The 13,961-nt window shown below is 38.3% G+C and overlaps 1 protein-coding gene across 4 annotated transcripts in view; it reads left to right on the forward strand.

Annotated features, from left to right (window-relative positions):
* ATE1 (arginyltransferase 1) overlaps positions 1-13,961 on the forward strand; it is a 73,832-nt gene that overhangs the window by 14,016 nt on the left and 45,855 nt on the right. For 2 of the 4 annotated variants that reach the window (XM_032225117.1, XM_032225118.1), the window contains exons 7-8: positions 2,121-2,249; positions 6,553-6,681. In XM_032225117.1, the coding sequence (XP_032081008.1) occupies positions 2,121-2,249; positions 6,553-6,681 (258 nt within the window). The remainder of the gene's footprint in view (positions 1-2,120; positions 2,250-6,552; positions 6,682-13,961) is intronic. The other 2 variants (XM_032225120.1, XM_032225121.1) reach the window with 2 other exon arrangements.

Below are 13,961 nucleotides of genomic sequence, written 5' to 3' on the forward strand. Positions count from 1 at the left end.
AGGAAGTTATTTTGATGGCAGCGGTTTTGTTATTTCTTTGAATGTCAAAAAAAAACAATGATTTGGGGAGAAGGACTTTCTACTCAAATTAGTGATTATACCCAAACATAAATATAATACTGGTAAAAAGAGGAAATCTAATTGTAAAGAAAGAGACGTGACTAGTAGGTAATGGAAATTATCCATTTTTTATTAACATGGCAGGCATTCATTTAATGTTAAGTGTGCTTTATTTAAATAACTTTTTAAAGTGAAGCTTTCTTAGCAGTTATGCCAAAGCAGTAAATGTTCAAAGAACGTAGCTTTTAAGACTCTGGCTTAAAAAGAGTGTCTTGTTAACTTTCAGTCTCAATTTAATTCTTATTTTCTTTTAAAAGATTTATATAGCCACCCATATTGTAACAACAACCATGGGTGGCATAGAAAACATTAAAACCAAGTAACTGCCTCAAATCAAAAATAAACTGGCATAAAACTCTTGAAAACTCATGGCACCTTTTAACATGTCGAGTGTCATTTCTTCCATTTCTAGTCTTCTGTTCCTTCCAGGAACTTCTTTCTTGCCACATTATTTTCTGACACAATTCCATTATCATGTGCTGCTTTCTGGATTTAACCTATTCTTGTTTATGCTGTCTCTGAACCAAAAGGATGTTTCTTGAGCTTCTTGATTGTTGCCAAGCATTAACATGACCTCTGTGTCACTTGCTGCGATGATTTCTATCTGCCAGGGCATTGGGACTCACTGTTCAATGTAGTACATGGCAACAACATGTTTGTTTCATCTTTTGAACCTTCGTCATCCATAACCAGTGGCATGTTTTCCAGTATCAAAATAATGCTTTTGATAGAGTGAAGATAATCCAAATGGCACATTGGTTAAATTTTATATATATAAAATCTATATATATATGTTTTTTTTTTATTTGTGCTGATAAATAAATAAAGGGAGACTAGTATAGATCTATTTCAAGCTATTTAGCTCTCATCAGCTAGCCATACCCTTACTGGGATTTGAACCTGGGCTATATTACATACTAGGCAGACTTCTTAGCCATTAGGCCACAGGCTCTTATCCATTATCAGCGAAGCCAGGGTGAAAGGTATCTATTAGATTTAGGGTATGGCTAGCTGATGAGAGCTAAATAGCTTGAAATAGATCTATACTAGTCTCCCTTTATTTATTTATCAACACAAATAAAAAAAACCACAAATATAACAAAGGCAACAGTAAAAAACATTGGGTTTCTGTCGTGATGGACTCTTGTGACGAGCCGATTGACAGATGATGGAAGCAATTAGCTTCCTCCCATAATTGGGGCTTACCAGGGGCTGTAAAAATCATATGATTTATATATATATATATATATATTGTTTTAGGAATAGCTGATTCCAAGCATGGTGATTTTTTTGAGCTTTTAGGATAACACAAACCTAAGCACATGAATTAGCTCAGGAATGTCACACTCATGTCATCGGGACTTTTTCCCCCTTCGCTAAACTGGGCGTGGCCAGCGCATGACGCATTTGGCCCACGGGTGGGGAGTTTGAGATCCCTGAATTAGCTAATGCGGACCTAAACAAATTTAGGTTTACTTACCACTGAACTTGGTGACACTTCAGATTAAACATGTTAAGAAATTCACCGATATTGTATTTTAATACATTCAAAGTTGACTAGGTATCCTTAAAATAAATCATCACAAATATAATGTACAATTAGATTTAAGAAAACCTAAAAAAAAATCTTTTGTTTCAAAATAGCATGTAAATGTTAATTGACCACCGAAGTCCAAACTAATGCTAATATGAGTGTGTGAATGTATGTATGCATGAACCTATGTTACATTTACTTTACATTTGAACATCACATGACTGCTTCAAATCAGATTTTGCTTATAATCTTTTAAAAATATTGAAATGAAGGGCAATGTGGTTGGAACTTGTGCTTTGAATGGTGAAAACAAAAGAAAAGCTAAATGTTCTCTTTGTGAAAAATATCTGCCCAACGTTGGGTTAAAAACATGAAGAATTATTATTTAAATATTATCTGTATTGTTTTGAAATATTTAGATTTCTGATGTATATTATTGCAACAATTGTCTTTAATTCTTTGGAAGGTGAGGCTGGTGCGATCATCTCCACAAAGTTCCCAGTTCAAAGCCACATTTCAGGAGTCTTACCAGGTTTATAAGCGTTACCAGATGATTATTCACAAGGACCCTCCTGGTAAACCAACCGCCAGCCAGGTCAGGCAGTGTACTGTTTTAGTCTACTCTGAAAACCAAAAGCTATTTTTTAAAAGTATCTTAATCGTAGAAACTATGAAAACTATCTCAATTATACTAAACTGAATATCCAGAAAACACAAGCAGCCTTTCAAACTCAGGTGTGCCACAAAATACACAAAGAGAAGCAGTAATTAATTTGTCATAAATATCAGCAATGCTTAAGTATAGTACACTGTAGATTTTCTAAACAGGGAAATATAAGATTGTCTAGACCAGTGTTTCTCAACCTTGGCAACTTGAAGATGTCCGGACTTCAACTCCCAGAATTCCCCATTCGAATGCTGGCTGGGGAATTCTGGGAGTTGAAGTCCGGACATCTTCAAGTGACCAAGGTTGAGAAACACTGTACTAAGGTATATAATCATATACTAAGGTATAAATCTGCACAGGAGTCACTGTGTTTGTGACACATAAGGAACGTCCATATTGTGATTGGAGCCTCTTCAATACCTGGCCTAGACAGTATTTATGTCATTACTGTGAGCTGGAATTATATTTTAACAATATTAATACAAAGGCAGAGTGCAACCATTGGAAAGTTTCCTTGGATTAAACTTGTGCTGAAGGTCCTATTCATAAAGTAGATTTCACAGTGGAATGAGATGGATAAGGAAATCATTAGACAAAGTGGGGAAGGAAAGTCTGAAATATTATTGTTCCTTTTCTTTTCTTTTCTTTTCTTTTCTTTTCTTTTCTTTTCTTTTCTTACTTATCTATCTCAAAGAACTGACTCTGAGTGGCTAGCAACAATTCACAGCAAAAAACACTCTCACAAAAATGCAGCATATCCAACCACCAATACAAATACAATCCAGGTAGTCTAGACTTATAACATTCATTTAGTGACCGTTCAGAATTACAACGGCATTGAAAAAAGCAACATGACCATTTTTCATACTTATGACCTTTGTAGCAATAGCAATAGCAGTTAGACTTATATATCTCTTCATGGGGCTTTCAGCCCTCTCTAAGTGGTTTACAGAGTCAGGATATTGCCCCCAACCACAATCCGGGTCCTCATTTTACCCACCTCGGAAGGATGGAAGGCTGAGTCAACCCTGAGCCGGTGAGATTTGAACCGCCGAACTGCAGAACTGCAGTCAGCTGAAGTAGCCTGCAGTACTGCATTTAACCACCGCGCCACCTCGGCGCTTTGTAGCATCCCCATATGATCAAACTTCTGATGCCTGGCAACGGGTTCCTATTTATGACCGTTGCTGTGTCCCAAGGGGATCCCCCTTTGCAAGAGAAATCAATGGGGAAGCCTGATTCACTGAACAACCGTGATACTAAATCAACAACTGGAGTGATTCGCTTAAACAACTGTGTCAAGAAAGGTTGCGAAATGGGGGCAAAGCCCGTTTAACAGATGTCTCACTTAACAACAGAAATGCTGGGCTCAATTGTGGTTATAAGCCGAGGACTGCCTGTCCAAATATTTCAATAAAACTAATTTACGGGCTCCAGCAAACATTCCGACCCCAGGTTCAAGCCCACGACTTGTGAAAGATTAAACGCGTTGTGGACAATCCAATCTCCAGGACAAGTGCTGTCAAAGGAAAAGGTTTCTTCCTGGATCCTACTAGGTTGCACTCTTTCATAGTGTACCTCTTCTGCCATGAGTGAGAAGAGAAAATCCTGCGTACAATCTGTCCCCATGTCATGGAGAACTTTATGGATCATCACCAGGATGTTGAATTTGACTCAGAAAGATGCTGGAAATAATGTAATTTATGGAGCAGCATCTATAACTTTCGACACTGCTGCATTTTGAACCAACTGCAGCTTCTAGGTCAGTGTTTCTCAACCTTGGCAACTTGAAGATGTCCGGACTTCAACTCCCAGAATTCCCCAGCCAGCATTCGCTGGCTGGGGAATTCTGGGAGTTGAAGTCCGGACATCTTCAAGTTGCCAAGGTTGAGAAACACTGTTCTAGGTATTCAAGGGCAGCCTTGTGTAGAATGCATTGGATTAGTCCATCTGAGAGGTGACTGAGATGTGAGTGATTATTAGGAGAACCTTCTCACCTAGAAAAAGGTGCAGTTGGTACACGCTTGATTTTTCTGGTTGCCTGCATTGGATTTTTCCTTCAAATGCTATTTTGTTAGTTTTTTTGCGGGTGCTGTAAATGTTTCATAAAAGTCACAAATTAAGCCAGGCAAAGTTTAGTATCTATTTATTTATTTTATTTATTTATTTAAAGCTCTTATATGCCGCCCAATCCCAAAGGACTCCGGGCGGCTTACAAAAAAAATATAAAAAACATAAAAACAATACAATTTAAAACAACAGTCATCCCTCATACATTCATTCTAGTCGGGGCCGGACCTCAACAGTGAGGTCAACAGCCCCAGGCCTGCCGGAACAGCCAAGTTTTTACGGCTTTCCTGAAGGCCATCAGAGTGGGTATGGTCCGTATTTCCGGGGGGAGCTGGTTCCAAAGAGTCGGAGCAGCCACCGAGAAGGCTCTCCTCCGAGGGCCTGCCAGTCGACATTGTTTGGCCGACGGCACCCGAAGGAGGCCCAATCTATGGGATCTTACTGGTCGCTGGGAGGTATGTGTCAGCAGGCGGTCTCGAAGGTATCCTGGCCCTAAGCCATGTAGGGCTGTAAAGGTGATAACCAACACCTTGAATTGAGTCCCGAGACCAATTGGTAGCCAGTGCAGCTCACGGAGGATAGGTGTAACGTGGGTGTACCTCAGCACACCCACTATCACCCGCGCAGCTGCCTTCTGAACTATAGTTAGTATTCAGTACCTGTTGTCCCTGACTTACAACCGTTCCTTTAGTGACTAGTCAAAATTAACAAGGGCACTGTAAAAGTGACTTACGATCATTCTTACACTTACGCAGCATCTCCATGGTCGCATGATCAAAATTTGGATGTTGGCAATTGCAGTGATATGCTTTATAAACATTAGAAAAAGGGCTGTAAAAATCAAGCGCGACTCAGTTAACAATCCCCTTGATTAGCAATGGAAATTCTGATATTATTGTCATAAATTGAGGACTACCTGTATTCATTCTTAAGAATCCTCCTGGTACTAAATGATGCTGGTTTGCCCATAATGCCATTCATTATTGTGTTCCTTTCATTCTTTCACTGTTTCTTCTTCTTAGTAAAACTTTCAGTCTTTTCGCCATCACTTCTCAGTTCTCATCCCATTTTCATCCTACATTACGCCGACTTCTTTCATGTGGCAAAATATGTAAATTCAGTAGACAAAAGAAATGTTTTTAAAAAGTGACCAGTTTATAGCGTGTGGAAATTATTTGGAAAATGTTAGTGCTTTTTTAATGTTAGCTGAATTAAAACCCTTTTAAGGTAATGATTGGTATTGTGTTAATTGTGTGATAAGGGAGGGTCTGCTAGAATGACTGGTTATTAAAGATGTGTCACAGATTATGGATAACTCCTTTGGCATTAAGAGCATTCATTATCAGCTCTTATTTTGGCACATGAATGGAATAATGGCAGAGCTTCAGAAATTACTAGAAATTGGCTCTGATAATTAGCATTTGGGCTGCCGCCCCAGTTACATTTCATATTTTTGCTTATAGTTTGTTCATACTCTACAGCTCTACAAATTAAGAAATAATGATTATGTATTTTCTACTCAATTAAAATTGAAACATTCGTTTTCTTTTGGAAAAAGAAAAAAAATCTTAGAGAAATTTTTTATGATAGCAGCTTTGATTGTTGGAAAAATCCAGATAACCTCAGTATCTCAATAGTAACAGAGTGTTTAAAGGAAGAATCAATTCACGGAGAAAGTAGCCTTTGTTAGATGTTGCTCTGTGTGTGATTTTCCTTAGAACGTATTTACCATTCATTGAGGCAGGTAGACAATACTGACCAGAGTGAATTCAGATCACAACTTGAAAATGGAAGTATCAAAGTTAACTTCAAAAACTCTTGGCTCCCTCAGAAGTGTAGATTATTAAGTGCCACAAAGTTTTACAGTTTCCTCTATGTACAAATTGTATTTTATCGTTTCTGTGTAGTATTTATTTACATTTTCACAGATATTTGTATGCTGCCTGTTCTGCGGAGTCTGGGCATAGACTAGTAACATGGTAGAAACAAGTTAGCATGTAAAATGGTGGTGGTGGTGGTGGGGTATGTGGTTGATAGGAGTTTCTCCTGTGTCTCCTTGACAGAGGCTTTGAAAGGATCTGAGGAGATGATAGCCTGGCCTACCCTTCAGGAGTATTAGGACAAATTTATATAAAATATTGTATTTTCCCTTGCTCTGAAGGTGAGGTTAGTACCACTTTCTTTTGAAGATCCAGTGTTCAGTTCATCTTTTACTCAGTCTGCCAGTTTATTTGCCAAGTATCAGATGACCATACACAAGGACACCCCTCTTGAATGTGACGAGGACCAGGTACAGTTTTTTGCATGCATTTTTTTTGTCCATATTATTAATGTTATAAATAAACATGAATGGACTTTTTTTTCCAGTCATTCAGATTGATCTAATCTTTCAAAGCAATGTTTTTCCCAATCTCGTTTAAACATAAAACAGGAGCCCAGATAAATCCTGATATAGGGAAGAGTCCATAGAGCTTCCAAGAGTAACCACACCAGTCCTACCTTGTTGGAGCTAATCAGAAATATTTTGGTTAACACCTGGATGGAAGATTGACAGGGAAACCCAAGGTTCTAAGTTAGAAAACCAACTCAGAAGGAAACAGTATTTTCCTTACTGTTACTAATAAAATTTATGGTTGTCTCCATGAAATCATTAGAAGCTGAATTCACTTTAAGTGCTCTTTACTTAAAACAATATATGACAACATTGGAATTATTTTTAACAAACAAACATTAATACATGCCATACCTTAACAACTGTAAATGTTCAAATCAATTAAATTAGCTCTGTGCAGCCCTGAATCTACATGCACATCAGGGGTGGGTTTCTCGCCCCGTTCCAACCGGTTCGGTTGGAACGGGGCTGCCGGCGTCCTCGTGCACGCGCGCAGTGCACGCATGCGTACTAGCGCCTGTGCGATGCTCCAGCTGCTCCTGGAGGATCGCGCAGGCGCTGTATGCGTTCTGCGCATGCATGGGAGTGCAGAACTCGTCAAAACCGGGTAAGAAATGCGGGCGGGCGGGTGGATCCTTCGGCGTTCCCGGAAGTTACTTATTTCCGGGTTCGCCGACCAACCGGTTTGCGGGGACCGCCGCGAACCGCCTGAAACTCACCCCTGATGCACATGAATTAAAGAAGGAAATAAAAGAAATATTCAGATTGCAGCTGGGGTAGAAAAGTAAGCTGCAAGGATATGATAATTCTATGTGGATTTCATGCGTAGCTGAAACAGCCTGAAAATAAATAAATTATTAAGAAACTTCTACCAGGTGGATGATAAATAGACCAAAATTGTTCCATATAGAATGTTCTTGGTTAGTGACCATAATTGGGTCTAGAATTGCTGTCACTAAGCGGTAGAGCATAGATACCACATGACTGTGCTGTTTAGCAGTGGAAATTCTGGCACTCCTCCTTGCTGTTAAGCAAATCATTGTGAGTCATTAAGTGAGGACGTCATATGATCATCATTTGTGATCTCTTGTCAGCTTCCTAATTGATTTTGCATGTTGGAAGCCAGCAAAGAAGATTGCAGTTGGCAATCACATGTTGCAGAAACCAGAACTCCGAGGACCCTCGTATAAACACCACTTGTTCAGCATCTTGCAAGTTTGATTGCTGAACAAGTATTGAATGAAGATCACCTATAATGCACTTATTTTAAGAACTGAGAGCTGAAGATTGATTAGACTGTTTTTCATAGATGTTTCATATCATTATTAGAAATTAATTGAATTAATAAGAACAACTCCATCCAGTCACTCCGACTCAACCCCGAATAGAGACTATAGCAGTGTTTCTCAACGTTGGCAACTTGAAGATGTCCGGACTTCAACTCCCAGAATTCCCCAGCCAGCGAATGCTGGCTGGGGAATTCTGGGAGTTGAAGTCCGGACATCTTCAAGTTGCCAACGTTGAGAAACACTGGACTATAGGTTTGTAAAGAGGGAGGTAATTGAATTAATAGGAACATTTATAAAGTACACATGAACAGCTACAGTACATCAGAATTTTGAAATAGTTCTACTGTTACGTATCCAAATACCTTCCCTGTTTTCGTAGGCATCCCATCCCTGTTTTAGCTACCCGCATATTGTCTCTAGTCTTTCCCTTTATTGATCTTGCAGTTCACATACTAAGTGAGTATCAGCAAAAACTTTTATATTGTCCAGGCTCCTTGATCAGATCCATTCTGTAAATAACACAAGAGTTTCTCCCAGGTAAACTACTAGACTTTGTTATAGTATTTTAATGGAATGGAATTTCCTCCTGAGATGGTACTCCAGAGTTACTGCACAGTGCTTGGCGCTTTTTACAGTTATCTACTATTCATGTTTGAAAGCATTGTACTGAATGCTATATACATTTTACCAAAGGTAGGTGTATTGCTCTGTGGTTTACTGCTTTACTACTCTGAATGGTTCATTAACACCATAGAGATCTTTGGTAGTATTCAAAGAACATTAAGGTCATATTACTAAGTATATCATCTCTGTTGGACCTCTAGATGATGATAAGTCACGGTAGGCTTCCAAAAGGAAAATGTCTTTAAGGTATTTTTGGCAAACATTGAAGATTTCCGGTGTCTGAAACGAGCTCACCTTTCCTTCTCTTTCTCCCCGACCTTTTACTTTTTCAGTGAAAATATGATCAAGGAATTAACATTAAAGCAGTTGGGCAGATAGAAAGCTTGAATTCTTAAAATTTAGGATTAATATCATGCACCTTCCTTGCCACCTTTGTTAGTTTTAATATTTATTATCTTAACTGTTTTATGTGGCTATTTTTATTATGTTGTGAACTGCCTAGAGTTGTCTCTAGACAATAAGGTGTCGTATAAATTTAATAAATAATAATAAAGCTATTCTCCTGCAGCTGGACAGTATGGCCTTAATTTTAAATGTTTTTGGCTTCATTCTGTCAAGTCAACTGAAAGTTCTAACACAACCAACCACATTCATTCTCAGAAAGCCCAAATGCTTATTAAAGAATACAATTTGCTACGACTGTTTGCCATTCCATCTTCAGACAAAACTTTAGTTGGTGCATATAAACAGAATATATTTAGTATCCATATTGCCTATATTGTAGTGCTGTTTCTTAATGAGACTTCTAACATGGGATTAAAATTGGGCTCCTGCTTGAGCCAATTAAGTGTGCTGAACACTTGTATCTGATTACAGATTTTTTTTTTAAACCTTAAAATAATTTTATGTCTTCTTTAACTGCACTTGATAATATAGTGTTACTATTTCGGGCTCACCATGCATAGCTTCTATAATGGTCCTGGTTATTAAGACCCTTTATGCTGTTCCAAGTCTTCTGAAGAATCAGTTTACATCTCCAGGTAACCAAAGCAAATCAAACGGCAATTGCACCAGTTAGAAAACATTTCCATACATGATCATAAGTTGGTGGGTAGTTCTGTTAAATAGCCACAGCAAACTATTTTATTGCAATACTTACTTAATGGAGCAAGCATTTTCACCACTACTTTTGGTATATTTCATAATGACAAGTTTATAGGGGAAAAAAAATACTACGTAGCTCAGTTTCCACTGCAAAACTGGACAAGCTCCTTACCTTGAGCTTAGCCAAATATTTGTTTTGGAAGGAAATTTATTTAAAGACCTGAAAAATATTATCTGCCTAAAATGCTGCACCAGTGTGACTGAACTGGTTATGAATAGTCTTTTCCTTTCTTCGTTACTCTACCCCACCCCCCAACATACAGTTGAGTGTTTAAAAAGGGAAATGGAACGTAAAGGAAAAGAAAATAGTTGGGCATAAGAACATATTTTTTTCCCCCTTCTCCCTTAGGGCATAAATATCTGAAACAAATCTGCAGTTTAAAACATGCTTTTCTTGTGAACTATTAGCAATTGGTCCTGATATTTATTTACTATGCTTTGATTAGGCTAGATTCATAGCAGGTTAATGATAGTATATAAGATATAATGATAACACAAAATCAATTAAGTTACTTAGATAAGTAGTTGTAGTTAAGGGATCTCTTTTTAGGAGACGGATCTAATCATAGTATTAAAAAAAATTGTGTGCTCTCAAGAACCACAGAACAGTGATTAGATGTTATAGCTTTCATATAGTTATCTTAATAATAAATAGTGAAAATAGTCTTATAGGATAGACTATACTGTATAATCTTGAATATGAACAAATATTTACAGTATATAATGTGGTAACATTTCTTGAGCAATAGAAATCTAGCATTAAAATTTTGGAAGGTCCTGCAGTGTCAAAAATATTTCCAATGGAAAAGAAATAGTATTTAATCACACTATATTTTCCAATTGATCTTATGTATAATTAAGGAATTACAAAGTTTAAATAAAAGCCAAACAGGCAGTTCCTATTACAATAGACTGTTTCTCAGATCTGAATAGATCTTCAGCAAGCTACTTAACTACTTTCAAATTCAGGAGTATAATTAGAATAATGAAACCAATAATTTTCTTCTAAGGTTTATAAATAGTTTCAATTTATTCAGTCTTTGGAACAGCTTGGTTGTGAGTAAGTGAATACTACATTGTTTCATTGTCTTCAGGACTGATTTAAGTTTATAGAAGCCTTTCCTTTAATTGCTAAATAGATTGTAAGTATTTACTGTTCTTTTGTGGATTAATTATACTTTCTTTGGGTTGAATAAAAATAAAAAATGGCATCAGAAAAAAAATACAGGTAATCCTCGATTTACAACCACAATTGAGACCAAGATTTCTGTTGTTAAGTAAGACATGAGTTAAGTGACTTTTGCCCTGTTTTTATTAGTTCATTTTTTTCTTGCCTCAATTGTTAAGTGAACTACTGCAATTGAGTTTCGAGTTTCATTTTATTTATATGCCGCCCTATTCCCTGCAGAACTCAGGGCGGCGCACAAACCCAAGGAGGGGAAGGGAAAAAACACAAAAACTACAAAAATACAGGGCATTTAAAAACAACCAACAGCCACACTATTCGAGAGGGAAAGGGAACTCATCGACCCCAGGCCTGCCGACACAGCCAGGTTTTAACGGCTTTTCGGAAGGCCTGGAGAGAGGTGAGGGTTCGAATCTCTGCGGGGAGTTCGTTCCAAAGGGCCGGAGCCGCCACAGAGAAGGCCCTCCCCCGGGTAGTAGCCAGATGACATTGGCTGGTAGACGGAACCCAGAGGAGGTCTGCTCTGTGTGATCTAATGGGTCTTTGGGAGGTAATTGGCAGCAGGCGGTCTCTCAAGTACCCAGGTCCAATACCATGAAGGGCTTTATAAGTGACGACTAGCACATTGATAAGTTAATAATAATTTCACATTGACTTTGCTTGGCAGAAGGTCAGGAAAGGTGATCGATCACATGACCCCAGGATACAGCAACAGTCATAAGTATGAACCAGTTGCCAGGCATCTGAATTTTGATCACATGATCATGGTTTTGCTACAAAGGTGGTAACTGTGAGAAATGATCATGTCACTTTTTCAGTGGCGTTGTAATTTTGAACGGTCGCTAAATGAACTGTTGTAAATTGGGGGCTATCTTTTATTGTTCATGAGAGAATTCGATTCTTTAAAATCTTTCTTGCAGTGCAATAAAGAATGGCGGATGCCATGCACTTGTGTCAGTTTCAACTTATTTCATGTCAGTTGAAATTCTTTCAGAAAAAGCGGAGTGACACCAATACTTTTGGCCCTGTTTGTATTTGTCTTTTAGTATATCTGTGGGATGGGGAAGTATTCATCTGCATAGTTAGGTTTCCTTTGATTCCCTCCCCCCCACATTTCTTTTGTCTGTTTTGTATCATGAAGTTTACAGCTAGTCTTCTTTTGCTTACCTAGTTACAATTTCTGTAGTATGAACAGTTTTGTACCTCGGCTTGATGTGATTTCTGCTTTCTGCTCACAGTACTGCCATAAATAAAACTGAATGAACAAATGGGATTTTCCAGATTTTAAAAAAACACCTTTTCTATAAAGATACATCACTATTAATTTATCCGACAATGCGACATTTGAATTGGACATTATTTTGTTATAACAATATATACACACACATACAAACAGAATTTTTTTAGGTTACTGTATGCTATATCCTAGTCTTCATGAATGCACATGGCTGCTCTTAGAATATTTTGCTGAAGGAATATATCTGTAAATGTAACTTTGGTTTCTTTCTGTTCATATACGTTCTTCAGAACTATTTCTGTACTCAAGTTAAATTTGAAACATTATCCTTTAAAAAAAAAGGGGTTGTATTGCTTCTGTCTTACATTGCATCTGTGTAGAGAGCCACTTTGGCCTAGTGATTAAGGCACCAGGTTAGAAAGCAGGAGACTGAGTTCAAATTCCCCCTTAAGCATGAAAGCCATCTGGTAGAAGGAGTCACTCTCCTTCAGCCCAACCCACCTCACAGGACTGTTGTTGAGGGGAAATAGGAGGAGGAAAAAGTATGTTAGATATGTTCACCACCTTATTTGTAAAAGTAATGAAGGTGTGATACAAATAAATAAAATAAAAACAAGGAAAGCAGGATCAATAAGCTATTGAGATCAAGGAAGGGGTATTTTAATTAGTACAGATACCCTAGTCCTCGACTTACGACCAGTTGTTTAACAGCTGTTCAGTTACGTGGGCTTTTAAAGCGCTACTTACCGGTTTGTTCCATCTGAAAGTTACAACTGCCCCATCCCACGGTCATGTGATCATGTGTTGGGTAACTAGCTTGCATTTATGACTGGTTGCAGTGTTCTTTCATCATGTGACTGGTTTGTGGATCATAAAAAACATTTTAAAAGAGCAATAATCTATTAAAAGAGTGGGGGAAGGGCATGTTACAAATTATGATTGAAATTCCAGGTTCTATTGTGATTGTAAGTCAATGCCTATCCATAACATACAAAACTTGGGTCTTCCAAGCAAAATATTAAAGTGCATCTTCAACATCACTGGACTTTAATAGAAGCTGGCACATCATTTCATATAGCATATCTAAATAAATATCCTATATCGACAATAGCCTTTATAGGTTTTATATGGCCCTAGCCTGTTCATCTGATTGCAGGGGTGTCAGACTCGATTTCATTGAGGGCCGCATCCAGGTTGTGTTTGACCTCAGAGGGTTGGGTTGGGTGTGGTCACGGGCATGGCTAGCATGACGTTATTCATTCGGAGGCGCCTATGGCGGGCCAAATGCTCTGCCAGTGAAAACGAGCTCCCGAGCTGTATTTTCGGCTGCGACAGTCACCTGAAACCCTCTGCCAGCAAAAACAGAGCTCAGAAGGGCCACCCGCACCCCTCCTCAGCTCCATTTTCACTAGCAGAGGTACCCCAGGCCAGTCCTGTGCTGTTTCCAGGGCGGCCCCATGGGCCAGATCTAAGCACCCATTGGGCCGGATTCTGCCCCCGGGCCTTGAGTTTGACACCCCTGCCCTAAAGTTTTAAATTTGTAATATTAGTATCTTAAAATGTTCTATCCACTGCATGAAATAAAAGCCACTTGAATGTTTTGATGCATTTGTTAAAGTAAAAAACTAAAATATAATCTACTTCATTATACATGAATCACACAGGCAGGCGACATGAT

The sequence above is a fragment of the Thamnophis elegans genome, chromosome 10 (assembly GCF_009769535.1).
Source record: "Thamnophis elegans isolate rThaEle1 chromosome 10, rThaEle1.pri, whole genome shotgun sequence".
NCBI classification, from domain to species: Eukaryota; Metazoa; Chordata; class Lepidosauria; order Squamata; family Colubridae; genus Thamnophis; species Thamnophis elegans.